The 17,388-nt window shown below is 47.2% G+C and overlaps 1 protein-coding gene and 1 non-coding gene across 4 annotated transcripts in view; one reads left to right on the forward strand and one right to left on the reverse strand.

The window, feature by feature from the left end:
* Window positions 1–3,112: 3,112 nt before the first annotated feature.
* Window positions 3,113–3,219, forward strand: LOC129472817 (U6 spliceosomal RNA). The gene has a single exon (XR_008654088.1). It is a non-coding gene; the product is annotated as a U6 spliceosomal RNA (small nuclear RNA).
* A 6,284-nt stretch (window positions 3,220–9,503) lies between these two features.
* Window positions 9,504–17,388, reverse strand: part of GYPC (glycophorin C (Gerbich blood group)) — a 40,106-nt gene continuing 32,221 nt past the window's right edge. The window contains exons 2-4 of one of the 3 annotated variants that reach the window (XM_055261621.2): window positions 15,789–15,896; window positions 12,226–12,282; window positions 9,504–10,226 (exon numbers count right to left, since the gene is read on the reverse strand). In XM_055261621.2, coding sequence (XP_055117596.1) covers window positions 10,030–10,226; window positions 12,226–12,282; window positions 15,789–15,882 — 348 coding nt within the window. In that variant the 5' untranslated portion in view covers window positions 15,883–15,896 and the 3' untranslated portion in view covers window positions 9,504–10,029. Of the gene's footprint in view, window positions 10,227–12,225; window positions 12,286–15,788; window positions 15,897–17,388 lie in introns of those variants that run through there. The other 2 variants (XM_055261623.2, XM_055261622.2) reach the window with 2 other exon arrangements.

A 17,388-nucleotide genomic window follows, 5' to 3' on the forward strand; every position in this document is an offset into this window, starting at 1 on the left:
TTAAACGGAAATTTTGGCCCATATTTCAGCATATTGTTTTCAGGATAGACATTTAGAGGTAGAATTTTTGGATCAAAGAATACGAACATTTACAAGATTCTTGGCACACTGCCAAATGTACTGTCAGAGAGGTCATGCCCACGTTTTTATTCACCAGCCAGTGCGAGCCTAGTGACTTTGGGTAAGATTCTTTTAAATGATCTCTGGCCTAATTTAATACATTAAAATGCAATACACAAGTACACCCATATTTACTACACATATATATGCACATACATATATATATACAAGTGTATACATATACGTCTACCTATCTATATCTAAATCTAATCTATCTGTCTATATCTACATCTCTATAAAGTTGACCCTTGAACAGTGTGAGGGTTAGGAGTACCACCCCCATCCCTACACAGTCGGAAATACATGAATAAGTCTTTTGACTTCCCCAAAACTTAACTACTAATAGATTACTGTTGAGTAGAAGCCTTACCTATAACCTTAATCAATTGTTACATGTATCATATAGTATATTCTCATCATAAAGTAAGCTAGAGAAAACGTTACTAAGAAAATCATAAGGACTGCGTGAGGTGGCTTGCACTTGTAATCCCAGCTACTTGGGAGGCTCAGGTGGGAGGGCTGCTTGAGCCCAGGAGTCCAAGGCTGCAGTGTGATATGATTCTACTGCTGCACTGCAGCCTGGGCAACAGAGAGAGACCTATGTCTCAAGAAAATTATAAAGAAAAAAAGAAAATCATAAGGAAGAGAAAATATATTTGATATATTTATTATTCATTAAGTGCAAGTGGATCATCAGAAAGATCTTCATGTTGAGTAGGCTGAGGAGGAGGCGGCGTTGGTCTTGCTGTCTCAGGGGTGGCAGAGGTGGAAGGAAATCTGCATACGAGTGAAACTGCTCAGTTCAAATCCGTGTTGTTCAAGGGTCAGTGGTGTATATATACATACACATATACAAATATACATACATATATGTGTTTTTTATTAGTAATGCAGCTGCACATTTTTTTCCTGTTAGAATCATTTTTCAATGGCAGGTGATTAATAGTGGGTGGAATAAACAAGCTACAGAACTTCCTTCTACCTCCCTGGGGGGTAGCTGCAGTTAGCTGCCAAGAATTCCAATTCAGCTTTGCTATTTAAAATCTCCAGCCTTGTTTTAAAAATCAAACATGTCTGTGAGGGGAAAATCTCTCTCCATGTAAACAAACAAAAAATATCTTTCTGATAGTACATTTCAACAGGATATTGAAAGGAATGAAAAATATTCATGGCAAAGAGCTTTCTTCACTTTTAGGCACCTCTGCAACTCACTACATTTTTGTTTTTTGTTTTTTGGGTTTTTTTTGTTGTTGTTGTTTGTTTGTTTGTTTTTGAGACAGAGTCTCGCTGTGTCACCCAGGCTGGAGTGCAATGGCCCAGTCTTGGCTTACTGCAACCTCTGCCTCCTGGGTTCAAGCAGCTCTCCTGCCTCAGCCTCCTGAGTAGCTGGGATTACAGACACGTGCCACCACACCTGGCTAATTTTTGTATGTTTAGTAGAGACCGAGTGTTGCTATGTTGGCCAGGCTAGCCTCCAACTCCTGGTCTCAAGTGATCTGCCCACCTCGGCCTCCCAAAGTGCTGGAATTACAGGTGTGAGCCACTGCACCCGGCCTATCACCCCTTTTTTACTAATGAGGAGCAAAGCTCCAAGAGGAGAGCCACCTGACTCTGCTCCATGTCATCTCCCAGGAGCTGCCTTGTCTTATTCACCTAGTGAATATCAACTGCAAGACACCAACAGATTCATTCAATTGTCAGCCCACATGTGGTGTCTAGTAATTGCACAGGTACCCAGTATTGAATGGATGCCTAGTGTTGCTCTGGTATCTAGTACTGCACAAATATCTAGTATTGCACAGGTGCCAGTATTGATCAGATGCTAGTATTGCACAGCTATACCCAGTATTACACAGGTACGTATTGCCCAGGTGCAAACATTGTTTGATGCTAATGTTGTACAGCTGTGCAGTATTGCACCGGAGCCAGTATTGCTCAGGTGCCCAGTAAAGAATAGGTGCTCAGTATTGAATAGGTGCTCAGTATTGCACAGGGGCCAGTATTGCACAGGTATTCTGCATGGCACATGTGTTGATATTACTCAGATGCTAGTGGTACACAGCTGTTCAGTACTGCTTAGATGCTAGTATTGTATAGGTGCCAGTATTGCCCAGGTGGCTAGTATTCCACAGCTAGCCAGCATTGCGCAGGTGCCCAGTATAGAACAGATGCTAGCATTGCATAGGTATCCAGTACTTACAACATATGTGAAGCCTGCTCCCTCTGGCATCTCCATGACCTCATTTCTTAGAAAAATGAGAAAGTGGGACACGAGTCCCGTATTGGATTTTGTGACCTTGTCTGAAACAATTGCCTGACTTCTAGCACAGCCTTTTTGTTGGTCTCATGTTCTCACATGGGCGCAGGATGGCATTCCGACCTGAGAAGGGTGTCAGAGCTGAGCCGGGGAAGAGTAGTGAACTTGGAATCATCTACGTTTTCTTCCGTCCTGTGTCCCTCCCACCACACACTCCACACACATGCCTCGGCATCCTTTTCTGCTCTCCTATCTCCAGATGAAGAGGGAAGGTGGTGGGCCTTCTCATTATTCTCCCTGCTTCCTCCCTGCCTGGAGGGACGTACTTGGCAGAGACCTTTCTAATACTCATCCCAAAGAAGAAAACTTGCAGGGTAGAATTTCTGACTCAGGTCAAAAGCCTGAGTGGAATGGCCTTCCCCCTGGCCTCCCAGAGGCATAGAGGCCAGGCCTCATGAGGTAGCCCTTCTGAATCCTTTGCTTTCATTTTCTCTCTGGGATCCTAGTTAGGTATCTTTTGTTGCAGAGGAGCTGCAGATGTGTCTATGTGATACTTAAAAACTTGGTTTATTCTGTAGAGATTTTAGTACAAAGGCAGATGAACGGTCTTCATCCACAAACTCAACAGGTCTAGTTTGATCTTTTGCTCCAGGGGCTATTGTGTTCTGTACGCATGGTGCTTCATAACCAATTCAGGGTCATATTGATTCACAGTTGTGTTAAAAGAGGATTTTGGTGCTCACTTACACAGCACATATACTAAAATTGGAATGATACAGGGAAGATTAGCACAGCCCCTGTGCACGGATAACATGCACATTCATGAAGCGTTCCATATTTTTATTAAAAAAAAAAAAGAGGACTTTGTCTCATCCTGAGAGATCTCTCATAAGGTGCTTTTCCCTATTCAGGCCTCAGTAATTTCTAGGTTGTCTTCCTCCCCAGAGTACAACCTCTAATTCCTCTCAACATTGGATGCAACGTGATTTGTGAATCTGACCATATCTCTACCCACTTTCCTCCTGTAAAGGGCTCTTACCACCTTCAATTACAGCATAGTGGCCAGCTCCTCATTACCTCGTTCTTTGCAGTCTCTGGGTCTGGAGTCATCCTTGGTTACTTCCATACATGCCTGAAGCTGCTGGAAGAACTGCACACTTGCAGGTTCCAATTTCACCTCGATTTCTCTGCATTTGTCATCCCCTCACCTAGATAGCTCCTTCAAAACCCATCTCAGAATTCTCCCTCCAACAATCCTTCCCTGACTTCCCCTCAGGCCATTTGATCCTCTGTGATGGAACCCTCACAGCTTGAACTATTTTAACACATCTCTTATTGCAGCCAGTGTCCTCCAGGGAGCCAGCAAGGCCTTGCTCAGCTCCAAGTCTCTAGCATTGCACCTCCTGCAGTGTAAATGCAGAGAACGTTTGTGTCCTGAATGAAGGAATTAATGGCGTTATCTCTGCCTGGGAGCTGAGGTCTGGTTGCCTACCATCCTTTCACCCTAACACCTCCATTTGTTACCTTAAGAAGACAATGTCCGGGCACTGCAGCTATGAACAAAATGGTCATTCCTGGGCCTAGTGTGGTGGCTCACGCCTGTAATCCCAGCACTTTGGGAGGCCGAGGTGGGTGAATCACTGAGGTCAGGAGTTCAAGACCAGCCTGGCCAACATGGTGAAACCCCTTCTTTACTAAAAATATAAAAAATTAGCTGGGCATGGTGGTGGGTGCCTGTAATCCCAGCTACTTGGGAAGCTGAGGCAGGAGAATTGCTTGAACCTGGGAGGCGGAGGTTGCAGTGAGCCAAGATTGCATCATTGCACTCCAGCTTGGGCAATGAGAGCAAAACTCTGTCTCAAAAAAAAAAAAAAAAAAGATCCTTCCCTGGAGAAAGGAGTGGCCTGACTCTGACTTGGGGCATCTCAGTAAGCCCAAAGGATGCTTTATCTTGAGAGAGCTGAATATAGAACTTGTTTCTAAGTACTTTTTGAGAGAGAAAAGATGATAATAATTTCAGCTACTTGAAAAATAAAAGGTGGCTAATGTAATATATTTGGTTCTAAAAAGACTAGGAGATCTGCATATCTTAACATCAGCTTTGGAGGTCTATAATGTTGGCAAGAGACCTCTTGATTATGGGATGATCTTAGAATAGAGGCTGGTGAACTCCACCCAACCTTATTGCCAGGGCTCTGGATTTATGGATCTGCCCATGAACCAAAACATTCTCACAGCTGTATGCCTCTATGTGTTCCTGTCATAGCAAACCAATAAAAAGGACCAAGCCTGCAGTGAGGTCTCTTATACACTGGCCAGAGGTTGGAGAAAAGTTTTCTACTTTAAACTCTTGCATGTGGTTTGAGAAACAGAAGATGTTTTTGATGTTCTGGAGAGAAAGCTGGGACACTTTAAAGACCTATGAGCCCTGTTATTTAGTTCATTGCGTTGCTCATTCAACATGTATTTATTGAGTACTCACAGGTACCAGGCACGATGTTAGGCAGTGCCTACCTTGTTGGGAGACAATTCTCCATGGGTCTCTTGCATTTTTCACATCTGTTGAGTGAGGCAAGAACTGCACTGTGTTCTTGACTACCTTTTCCAGGATGCTTGTGTATTAAACAGACTTGGAAGACCCAGTAGTAGCTCCCTCCAGTGCAAAAGGCAGGCATTTTACTGCCCATTATGAGATTCTGATTTTCTTGGTTCAAGATTTCTCTTCTGGAACTCAACCCACCATATGGATTAACATCCTCTGAGATCACCCACATCACCCACGTGTAACTTGGAGATGAAGACATGTCATTCAAATATGCTGATGTCATGCTGCTTGCTGGGCTGTAAGTGCCTTTGTCTCTGACCCAGGAATCTCATGTCTTCTGTCAGCATCTATGAAACTGGTATAGGCTGAATCCCTCACTTAAAAGCAGGGCAAAACCTCAGACCCTTAACAATTCTTGGCAAGCTTGTATCTTCCTTTAAATTACTATTCAAAACCCGAAAGTGCAAATATTTTGGTCGCCATGTTACTGGTAAGAACCCTGGAGCACGGAGAAGTTAAGTAACTCTTCTTAGGTCATGCAGAGCTAGTTAGTGCCTGAGATGAGATTTTTGTCCAAGTCTGTCCAATTCCAGAGCCACTCTCTTTTCATAACATCATGCTGACATGCTAATTGCAAACATTAAAATGCCTGTAGTTCTACTTGTGGCACTGGGCCAGTTAAAGTCCTGTTGGCCCCTAAATCATTCCCGTTGCTAACGATGATAAAAATATTTAGGTAAGGAATGCAAAACAATTGAGCAGCCTCTCTCCAGGGAGGACAAAAAGATAAAATCATGAAGGGGAGTTCCTTCCATTAAAAAAAGAAGAGAAAATTCTCTCTAATATTTACATAACAGTTGGCTCAAAGCCTTGACCTCCTGCCGCTTCTTCTGGTGGATAGATGAGATCTATCTCTCTCCAGGCAGGATGGGCCGAGTCATGTGAAATTCAGACTAAACAATGGGGCAGCTGGAGGAGCGGGTGAGCCCCAGGGTGGGGAGGCCTCCAGCTCCGCAGGCAAGGTCTGAGCCTTGCTAGATCTTTTGAAGCCCCTTTGTGAATTTCCATGGTGCATTTTCATCTTTTGTGTTGTTTAATTTGATCATTATCTTATCCATATGATAGAGACTGACCTATTCCTTCAGTGACAATTACCTATGCAACGAAGTCCAAATTTCTTTGCTTGGGACTGAAGCCGCTCTATGGTCAAGCCCTTATATACTGTGCAACTGGCCCAAGCCTCCCTTCCTCTCTAAAGCCTTTCCTAAGTCCATCTCACTCCCAAGATAGAACTGATCTCTCTCTCTTTCGTGTTTTAAATTGATCTGTATCACTACTCTCTCAGCATCCATAATACTTTAGGGCTTATATATATTTACATGTTTATCTTCTCCCCTAAACTAGGGACCCCTGAAGGCAGAGGCTGCTATATTCAGCTATGTAATTTCAACGCTTACATGGTACCTAATAAATATTTGTGGATTACAGCTATATACTCAGACACACACACATATATATTATCTATCTGTCTCTGAATCTGAAATTTAATCACTAAATACTCTTGGTTTGGGAATGAGCACTTTGAAAAAGCACAAATCATCTAAGAAGTGTTGGTAGGGATGCTTTGGCATGATGTAATCTAGATGATCACTTTCCTTTTCATAAGAGTGGCCTGGGTGCAAGCGTCCTGGGTGCAAGCATCCTGGGTGCTGAAGTGTGGATGAGGTGTGACTGGGCTGGCAGCACTTGCTATCTCTGTAAGCTAATCATCCCATCAAGAGCAGATAGGCTCCACTGCATTATCTCTCCTCACCACGATGAGAGACCTCTCAACCAGGCCAGCTCTGACTAGGGACGGGGATGCTGGCAGAGGTGCCTGGGCCATCACTGTCCAGGGCCACTGGGTGGCAGAGACCTGGCTGGGGATTCTCTGATCCCAGCACTGGTGAGTCATGCCAGCATCCATGAGTCTTGATGCCACCTGCTCTGCTCCCTGGGCAGCTCCTGCTGACTCATCTCAACCTGCTGAAGGGAGGCCAGACAGGCCTGAGTTAAATGGCTCCTCTGCCATTAGAAGCTGTGAGACCTCCAGTAAAGCTCATTGACCATGCTGAGCCTCAATTTCTACAGATCTAAAGGGAGGATAAGGATATCCACTTGCCAGGATTATTTCGAGGATTAAAGGAGGCTTATGTGCAAAGAAGCTTGGATTTTCTACAGACAGAGCTCTGTCCCTTTCCCTCTTCTTCCAGCCCTTCTCTGCCCCATCCCCTCTCTTCCTTTCCTCTCCTCTTTCTTCCTTCTTAACAGTCTTTTTGACTCTTTGGTGTGTGCAGATTTGTGCATTATTTATCCCAACTAACATTGGTCACAGGCATGTTGCAGAATGACAGTGCATTGCTGGAGGAAGTATCAAAGATTTAAAAACCTGGTCCCTAATCTAAAATAGCATTATTAATTGCCCACCAGTGTCCACCAGTGTGCAATCTGTGTGTGTGTGTGTACATTATCTCTTTAAGTTGCCCTGCTCTCTGGTGTGGCCATCTGGCCTCTGCAGTTACCCTGCAACAGCTCCCTCCTCGCGGCATCTGAGCTAGGCCACCTGGGACAACCTAGTTCTGCAGCTTGCATGTCATCACTACTGCTGCTGAGCCTGATTCTGGCTGAGTCTGGGGACCCAGTGGACTAGGAGCAGACTGTGTTTCAATTGTTTTCCAGGACACTGGGCAGGCAAAAGAGTGAGGATAAAGGGAGGTGAGGAAGGGGAGGTGAGTGGCCAGGGAGTCAAGCTTAGTACAGACAGCTCCTGGGCCCAATGAGGGAGAAAGGAATGAGTTACCATCATCCTTCCCCCACATAGGCACCTGCTCTCTAGGAGGCCTGGAGAGCCCTGGGCTCATCCTCTTCTGGAGCCTTTTCACCCCAATGCGTGTCTATGTGTAGGTTCTGGTGCCTCCTCTGTGCTCACTGGACAGTGATCTGTGCTCCCAGACCTGGAAGATTTGGGTGCTCAGAAACCTGAAATGGCATTGCCACAGGACGTGATGTCAGAAACCATTTACCTGAGTGTTTTCCAAATGTGCTCCAAGGACCACTTGGTCCACGAGTTCCTAGCAGATATCCTGTGAGCAAATGGGGTCTCTGGTTCAACACACTTGGGAAAGGCTGTGCGCACCGCTCCCCTCCCACCAGTGTCAGCATCCACACTGGGCCAGTGAAGACGCTGAGGAGCCTGCACTGCTTTCGCTTTGCATGATACATCATTTTCTAAACTGACTTGTGCATATTCGTTGGGACTATTTATCGCCATTTTTGCCACGCTTGTGTTCCGAAGATCAGTGTGGGCCATGCAGATACAGCCAAGCCCTTTATTTCATAGACGAAGGCCTGCGAGCTTGGGTCACCAGGAAAAGGTCTCACTTTTGGACCAGGCTTTTGCCATCACTGCTTCTGTGAGCTCCCAGCTCATCTCCCCCACCACTGCCCCAGGACTGCCAGCGACTCTGACAGGTGGACCCCCCACTGAGCTCACATCCCCATAATCCACCCAGGGAGATCTTTGGGACCTTTCTTCCAACTCCCAGGTGGAGATGGTCCAGCCTCGAGAAGCCTGAGCCCCAGGGAGTACCTGGGTGACCCCAGCACCTGGCGTAGAGTCTTTAACCTCACAGCTGCTGGTCCTTGGAGTGACAGCTGAGCTGTTGGGAATCTTGGAAAAACTCGCCCGGAAGGGGATAGTTAACCAGTTCATCTTCTCTCTTTTTTTTTTTTTTTTTTTTTGAAACGGAGTCTCGCTGTCGCCCAGGCTGGAGTGCAGTGGCGCGATCTCCGCTCACTGCAGGCTCTGCCCCCCAGGGTTCACGCCATTCTCCTGCCTCAGCCTCCCACATAGCTGTCTGTTACTCTGTTATTTTTGAATTACAGCTATTCCTCAGGAAGTGTGCAGAAGTACTGCAATGAGGAATGTTTGTTTATCGCTGCACACAGTTGTTGACACTGGAAGATAGGGAGGTCTGAGCACTTGACCCTCAACGCTGGGAGTCAGGCCAAACAGAGGTGCCATCATCAGTATCATTTCTACGTGAGGGAGGAGAACACGGAGGCCAGCGGGGTCAAACAAGTTGTTCAAGGTCCTGGGACCCAAAGCCAGGGAGCGGAGCTCTGCAGCCTCTGCTCCCACCCCGGGGTGCCATGGTCACTGTGATTGGAAGGATGAGATTCACTCATATTTTTGGAGCAGGTCCATTTGTTCTAATACTGCACCTTGGAAAATCAACACTTCAGCCAGTGCCCTGGCTATTGGGACAGGCTATTTCTAGAGGGACATCTCACCCTTCCTTTTGTTTCATGCAGCTGGTGCTCCTGCAGGGAAAGGAAAGCTGGTCACTTGTCCTTTCTCCCTTGGCAGGCTTGGGAGCCGCCGGTACTGGCTGTGCTCTCTGAGAACTGGCCCCCACAGGAGCCAGAAATGAACTGTCCTGGCCCCGTCAGAGAAGATAATATTGCACAGGTGAAAAGCAAGCCCTGGGTGGCATTTATCTTTCCCCAGATAACTACAGTAATACTGTTGGACTCTGAATGCTCGGTCACATTTCAAATTTATTTCCAATCGTTCTGAGCTGGATCAATGGGAGGAAAAGGTACCTTTTAGCTCTGGCACCTGCTGTTCCCCCCAAATGTCAAGAACTGACATTTGATGCCATTATCCCCAGTCAGCATACAGATGACTTATTTCCTTGCTTCCCCAGCCCCCGGGTACCCCGGCACCCCCTCACCCTCAACAAGGACTTTCCTGCCAGTGAGCTGATGTTGTCCTGCACTGCTCAGGGGGCCCCATGTGCCCAGACTTTCTCCCACCTCCGCGGAGCAAAGGGTGGCCTCTGGGGTGTCCATCGCCTCCCTGGGTCTCTGGGAGAGGCCTCTTGTAGCACGATTCCTCCTCTGTTCCTCCCTGGGCAGGCACCTAGTGTTTCCAGGTGCCTATCTTGGGAAGGAGCAAGTGCTCTCTCTCTCTGCCTGGTGGTATCAGCAGGGGTGCTGGGCAATGGGGTCTATTTTTCCTGATGGAGCTGGAGGAGGCATTCAGGGAAGTGAAGTCTGTTGTCCGTCAAATAAAGTACTCCTTTCTGCTGCTGTCACCAGCATCTTGGAGGGCAGGGTCGCCCTGCAGGGCTGCATCTGCACTCTCAGCAAACTCTGTGCCCTTGGCCTCATTGGTGTGGTACGTGCCCTTGTGCCGGTACATGTAGTGCAGCATGACAAAGAGGAGGCAGACTAGGACGATGGCCACAGCGGCAATCACGCCTGCAGGTGGGAAGAGGTGCAAGGGTCAGTCTGAGGCAGGGGCCCTGGGACCTGGGATGGGGGTCAAGACCCACAGGGCTTGTGTGAGGACAGATACGATGCCACAACCAAAACAGATGCTCCTTGATTTATGATGGGAGCCAGGTTCCTCTAAGCCCATAATAAGTTAAAAATACTGTAAATGAAAAATGCATTTAATACTCCAAACCTACTGAGCATCAAAGCTTGGCCTAGCCTACCTTAAGCAGGCTCAGAACACTTACATTAACCTAAAGTTGTGCAAAATCATCTGACCCAGAGACTATTTTGTAATATTGTATCATACTATATATTGCCAGCCTGGGAAACGGTCAAAGTTCAAAATTCAAAGTACGGTTTCTACTGAATGCTTTTGCACTCATGCCATTGCAAACTCAAGAACTCATAAGTTGAAACTTGTACATTGGAGACAACTGTACCAACGCCAAACAGGCCAGTTCATTCCTTCCCCATGCTTCACCAACCTGTTGTGTGGTGGCCCTGTAACCTGTGCCTTCCTAAAGTGATCCTCCTTTCCCCTTCTCTCCTCTCATTCCTTCCTCCCTTCTCTTTTTCTTCCTCACAGTTCTGCTACTAAGCACCCTAAGCACTCTGCAGACAGATTAGAATCATATCCCAGGACTGAACTTTGTTTGGAGATTTTCTATTCAAAAAGCAGGGAAGTCCCAGAAAACAGGGGGAGAGCTGGTTGCTCTATGTACACTATACAGGGGGAAAAAAGATGAGGCTATTAACTGTGCTTGGGGCAGGTTGTGTGGTTTGTGTTTTTCAATGGCCTGATGGCTGCTCCTCACCCTACCCTGCTCCCATTCCCTCCTAGGGACTGAGGACTGTGGTGAATCTGCAGGAGGAGCAGGACTTGGCCACACAAAGGACTGAAGTGGGAGAGGGTAACGCAGAGGATGCCAAGGTGGTGGCTGTGCGAGGGGGCAGTCACCCCTCACTTCTGCTGGGACTCCAGAGGGGTGGGGAAGTACAGTGTGAAGCTGCTCAGGAGGGGGTCAGATCACTCAGGTCCTTGAGAGTGAGGGGGCAGCCATCTCATGGAGCAGGGATGTTTTGAGTTTGGGCATTTACTTTGAAGCTGCAGAACAAGCCTCTGTCTTTTCTTAGAATGCAGGTTTATTTGGAGGCCTTGGGGAGGGACTGCTGAAGAATATAGAAAGTCTGAAACTGCTCCAAAGTCCCACCTTTATAGAACAATTTCCTAAACTTCCTACTGCCTTCAGGGGTACACTTGTGTCTGCAAAATGCTAATAATACCATCTAAGAAGAAAAAAAGCTCAGTGGTGCAATGAGTTGGAGAATGCCAGGTTACACAGAGTCCAACAGGTGTCTTTGATTGCTTGCTGCTGCTGCTTTTTCTTTCTTTTTAAATTGTAGTTGTTTCCTGAGTTATGAATAAGCTGCTGAGAAGTGTGGATCTCAAACAAGGTCGCAGAGCACACAGCACCTCCCAAACTTGGTTGTTCTTGAAACACAGTTTGCAGTCACAGCCATGACACGTGGGGAGCCACTTGCCCAGGGTTCAAAGCAAGGCAAAGGCAGGCTCAAGTTTCCTTGAGGATGGAGGGTTGGGGGTCATGGACCCAGGGTAGAAAATAATGTGAGATGAGGGAGATGGTAGAGAAGCCTAAGTAGTCTGGTCAGTCTACCCTCATCCCACCTCCACCCTCAACCTCCCTCACCAAAGCTGCTCTCTCTCCAGCCCCTGAGTTCCTGTGAGTCAACAGCCCTGAGAAAGGCCAATAAATACATACACAGATACGTACAATGTACGTATGTATATATATTTACCCAGGGCTAGACTCCTCCATTCCACATTCAAAACCATCTCTGAGGGAGAGAAAAAATGGCCACAGCCACCCCTGCCCAAGTCCTTAGGTCAGTTCTCCCCCTGGATGTTTTCACCAAGGCCCCCGACCCTGGCTGCTTGAAGGGCGCTGTGATGAGAGCTCACCTGCAATGATGGCAATGTCCAATGTGGTGGAGGCGGAGGCCATCCCTGGATCAGGCTCTGTGAACAGAGGACAAGAATCTGAGGTCAGAGAGGAAGACTCTCCATGTCTAGCAGCACCTTGGCCCAAGCTGCATCCTTTGCTCAGGTGTGAGCAGCTCTGAGAATGGGTCCAAGTGGACAGGAGCAGTGTGGTGCACCCACCGACTCCTAGCAGGGATGCACAGGCCAGGAACCAGGTTCTGCTTGGTCACTGACTGGGATGGAACTGTTTGAACCTGAACCACCAGGTCACTCCAGGCCCATTTGAGTTCTCTGCAGTATGCCTCCACTGAGAGTGGAGCTGCACCTGGTAGATGCTCAACAGATATCTGTGTTGTGTATGAAGGCAGGGATTCTTGATTTATTTAAGAAAGAATGTTTGTGGAGTGTCTGATGCTCATACCAGCTGTCTCAGTCCATTTTGTGTTGCTATAGCTGAATACTTGGGTAATTTATAAAGAAGAGAGGTTTATTTGGCTCACAGTTCTAGTGGCTGGGAAGTCCAAATTGGGCAGCTGCATCTGGTGAGGACCTCATACTGCTCCCACTCATGGCAAAAAGCAGAAGGGGAGCAGACATTTGCAAAGAGACCACAAGGTGATATAGAAAGCAAGAGAGTTTAGAAAGCTGAATTTGCTTTTATAACAACCTGCTCTCCAGTAACTAATCTAGTCTCGTGACAGATAGAACTCCCTCCCTCCCTCAAGAGGGTATTAATCTATGCATGAGAGATCTGCTCCTATGACTCAAATATTTCCCACTAGGTCCCACCTCCCATCACTGCCACACTGGGAATCAAATTTCAGCATGAGCTTTTGCAGGGTCAAACCACATCCAAACCATAACACCAGGTGTTGCTTTAATTGCCTTCTATCTACTCCATCGTGCAGTCTTCACAGCAATCCTATGAGGTGCCTGGTGTTATTGGCCCATCTCACAGGAAGAACACCAAGGCTCAGAGATGTGATGTGCCCGTGATCACACAGCACATCTAATTTCAGGTCAGGACTTAGCCAGTGCTTTTGCCTCTGGAGTGCAATTTCTCTCTTGGAGAAGCCCTTCCCAGGGCTCCTGTCTGAGGAGTCATTCCTGAAGCCCTCCCATAGGTCTTTACATTGAGTCTCCTGTGGGAAGGACCACTCTATGACACTGTCCAAGTTACTGAGTGTGTTTTTTCACAGCTTAATGGCCTGGCCAAAGAGGGTAGGATGTCGAGGACATTGGGGATCTGCATGTTTCCTAGAGCTGCTGCACAGAATGCCTTCTCTCGTCTGGGAGATGATTGTGAAGAAGGATTTATTGGATCACAGAAATATCTGTGTTAACATAGGAAATCCCATGTTCCCATTATACAATGGCTCTACATAATAAAACAGAGAAGGATGCTTCATAACAGTCATTTCCACTCAGATAATCACTTTAATTATAGTGCTATGAGGTCATTCTCCCCAGTGCAGCTGCCAGATGCCTCTTTCTTATAAGTAACTTTCTGCTAGAGTCAGGAGTCATAGTGGGTGAGGGGAAAACAGACTCCCAGCTAGGGGTCCACAGCAGGAAGCAGGTGGGCCAAGCTAGGAGTGTCTGGGGTCAGCAAGAATCTTGGAGGTTGGCTAGAAGATAATACAAGGCATTGAGTCAGCAAAGGAACCCAGTGAAGACACCAGGAGTCAGGACCTCAGGAGCCAGGAACCAGACTGGGTGGAGCATCCAGCATTCACAGTGCTTCTCAGTAGCAAGACCTGAAGCAGGAGCCATAGCAAGTTCAAGTGAGTGCTAGACTTTACCATACAGTGTGAACAAGTGCAGCCTCCAATTGAGTATCTAGCACATAGTAGGTACTCAATAAATATTCACTGAATACATAAGTAAATGCATGCATATATAAGTGAATGGATTTAGTGGTGGGGTTCTAGACTTTTCCAATCATCAAGCACCTCAAAATTCAGAAAGAAAGAAAGAATAACACCTTGCTTAAGTATGCATGGATGGTTATAGAAATTCAAATACCCAGAACTGCCCTCAGAAATTTTCCAGGTGAAGACAGCATTTCTTATGACAGTTTGTCCAACACAATCAGGGTTAGAAGAGACTGTTATTTCCTCTTCCTTTAAAACAACTAAGAATCCCTTACTAGATGCCAGGTGCAGGTCTCAACATTTAGTGCATTTTAACTCAGTCCTTGAGACAATTGCAAGAACCTTGCTTGGAGATTATTCATTATAAAACAAGGAAAGTCCCAGAAAACAGGACAGAGCGGGTTGCTCTATGTACACTATACAGGGGGAAAAAGTTGAGGCTATTAACTGTGCTTGGGGCAGGTAGTGTGGTTTGTGTTTTTCAATGGCCCGATGGCTGCTTCTCACCCTACCCTGCTCCCATTCTCTCCTTGGGAGTGAGGACTGCAGTGAATCTGCAGGAGGAGCAGGACTTGGCCATACAAAGGACTGAAGTGGGAGACGGTAATGCAGAGGATGCCAAGGTGGTGGTTGTGCAAGGGGGCAGTCACTCCTCACTTCTGCTGGGACTCCAGAGGGGTGGGGAAGTACAGTGTAAGGCTGCTGAGGAGGGGTCATATCACTCAGGACCTTGAGAGTTAGGGGTCAGCAATCTCATGGGGCAGGGGTTTTCGGTTTGGGCATTTACTTTGAAGCTGCAGAACAAGCCTCTGTCTTTCCTTAGAATGCAGGTTTATTTGGAGGCCTTGGGGAGGGACTGCTGAAGAATATGGAAAGTCTGAATTGCTCCCAAGTCCCACCTTTATAGAACAATTTCCTAAACTTCCTACTGCCTTCAGGGGAACACTTGTATCTGCATAATGTTAATAATACCATCTAAGAAGAAAAAAAGCTCAGTGGTGCAATGAGTTGGAGAATGCCAGGTTACACAGCGTCCAACAGGTGTCTTTGATTGCTTGCTGCTGCTGCCTTTTCTTTCTTTTCAAATTGTAGATGTTTCCTGAGTTATGAATAAGCTGCTGAGAAGTGTGGCTCTCAAAGAAGGTTGCAGAGCACACAGCACCTCCCAATTCTGGATGTTCTTCAAACACAGTTTGCAGTCACAGCCATGACACGTGGGGAGCCACTTGCCCAGGGTTCAAAGCAAGGCAAAGGCAGGCTCAAGTTTCCTTGAGATTGGAGGGTTGAGGGTCATGGAACCAGGGCAGAAAACAATGTGGGATGAGGGAGACGGTGGAGAAATCTAAGTATCCTAGTCAGTGTACCCTCATCCCACCTCCACCCTCAACCTCCCTCAGCAAAGCTGCTCTCTCTCCAGCCCCTGAGTTCCTGTGAGTCAACAGCCCTGAGAAAGGCCAATAAATATATACACAGATACGTATGACGTACGTATGTATATATATTTACCCAGGGCTAGACTCCTCCATTCCACATTCAAAACCACCTCTGAGGGAGAGAAAAAATGGCCACAGCCACCCCTGCCCAAGTCCTTAGGTCCGTTATCCCCTGGATGTTTTCACCAAGGCCCCCCACCCTGGCTGCTTGAAGGGCGCTGTGATAAGAGCTCACCTGAAGTCATGGGAATCTCCATTATGGTGGGGATCTGTGATGAGAGCTCATGTGCAATGGTGGTAATGTGCATTGTGGTGGAGGCGGAGGCCATCCCTGGATCAGGCTCTGTGAACAGAGGACAAGAATCTGAGGTCAGAGAGGAAGACTCTCCATGTCTAGCAGCACCTTGGCCCAAGCTGCATCCTTTGCTCAGGTGTGAGCAGCTCTGAGAATGGGTCCAAGTGGACAGGAGCAGTGTGGTGCACCCACCAACTCCTAGCAGGGATGCACAGGTCAGGAACCAGGTTCTGCTTGGTCACTGACTGGGATGGAACTGTTTGAACCTGAACCACCAGGTCACTCCAGGCCCATTTGAGTTCTCTGCAGTATGCCTCCACTGAGAGTGGAGCTGCACCTGGTAGATGCTCAACAGAAATCTGTGCTGTGTATGAAGGCAGGGATTCTTCTTGTATTTAAGAAAGAATGTTTGTGGAGTGTCTGATGCTCATACCAGCTGTCTCAGTCCATTTTATGTTGCTATAGCTGAATACTTGGGTAATTTATAAAGAAGAGAGGTTTATTTGGCTCACAGTTCTAGTGGCTGGGAAGTCCAAATTGGGCAGCTGCATCTGGTGAGGACCTCATACTGCTCCCACTCATGGCAAAAAGCAGAAGGGGATCCTATGAGGTGCCTGGTGTTATTGGCCCATCTCACAGGAAGAACACCAAGGCTCAGAGATGTGATGTGCCCATGATCACACAGCTCATCCAATATCAGGTCTGGACTTAGCCAGTGCTCTTGCCTCTGGAGTGCACTTTCTCTCTTGGAGAAGCCCTTCCCAGGGATCCTGTTTGCGGAGTCATTCCTGAAGCCCACCCATAGGTCTTTACATTGACTTTCCTGTGGGAAGGACCACTCTATGACACTGTCCAAGTTACTGAGTGTGTTTTTTCACAGCTTAATGGCCTGGCCAAAGAGGGTAGGATGTCGAGGACATTGGGGATCTGCATGTTTCCTAGAGCTGCTGCACTGATTGCCTTCTCTCCTCTGGGAGATGATTGTGAAGAAGGATTTATTGGATCACAAAAATATCTGTGTTAACATAGGAAATCCCATGTTCCCATTACAATGGCTCTGCGTAATTAAACAGAGAAGGATGCTTCATAACAGTCACTTCCACTCAGATAATCACTTTAGTTATAGTGCTATGAGGTCATTCTCCGCAGTGCAGCTGCCAGATGCCTCTTTCTTAGAAGTAACTGTTTGTGGGATTCAGGAGTCATAGTGGGTGAGGGGAAAACAGACTCCCAGCTAGGGGTCCACAGCAGGAAGCAGGTGAGCCAAGGTAGGGGTGTCTGGGGCCAGCAAGGAGCTTGGAGGTTGGCAAGAAGATAATACAAGGCATTGAGGCAGCCAAGGGACCCAGTGAGCACTGGGTCAGGAGTCAGGACCTCAGGAGCCAGGAACCAGGCAGGGTAGAGGATCCAGCATTCACAGTGCTTCTCAGTAGCAAGACCTGAAGCAGGAGCCATAGCAAGTTCAAGTGGGTGCTAGACTTTATTATACAGTGAACAAGTGCAGCCTCCAATTGAGTATCTAGCACATAGTAGGTACTCA

The sequence above is a fragment of the Symphalangus syndactylus genome, chromosome 22 (assembly GCF_028878055.3).
Source record: "Symphalangus syndactylus isolate Jambi chromosome 22, NHGRI_mSymSyn1-v2.1_pri, whole genome shotgun sequence".
Lineage (NCBI taxonomy): Eukaryota > Metazoa > Chordata > Mammalia > Primates > Hylobatidae > Symphalangus > Symphalangus syndactylus.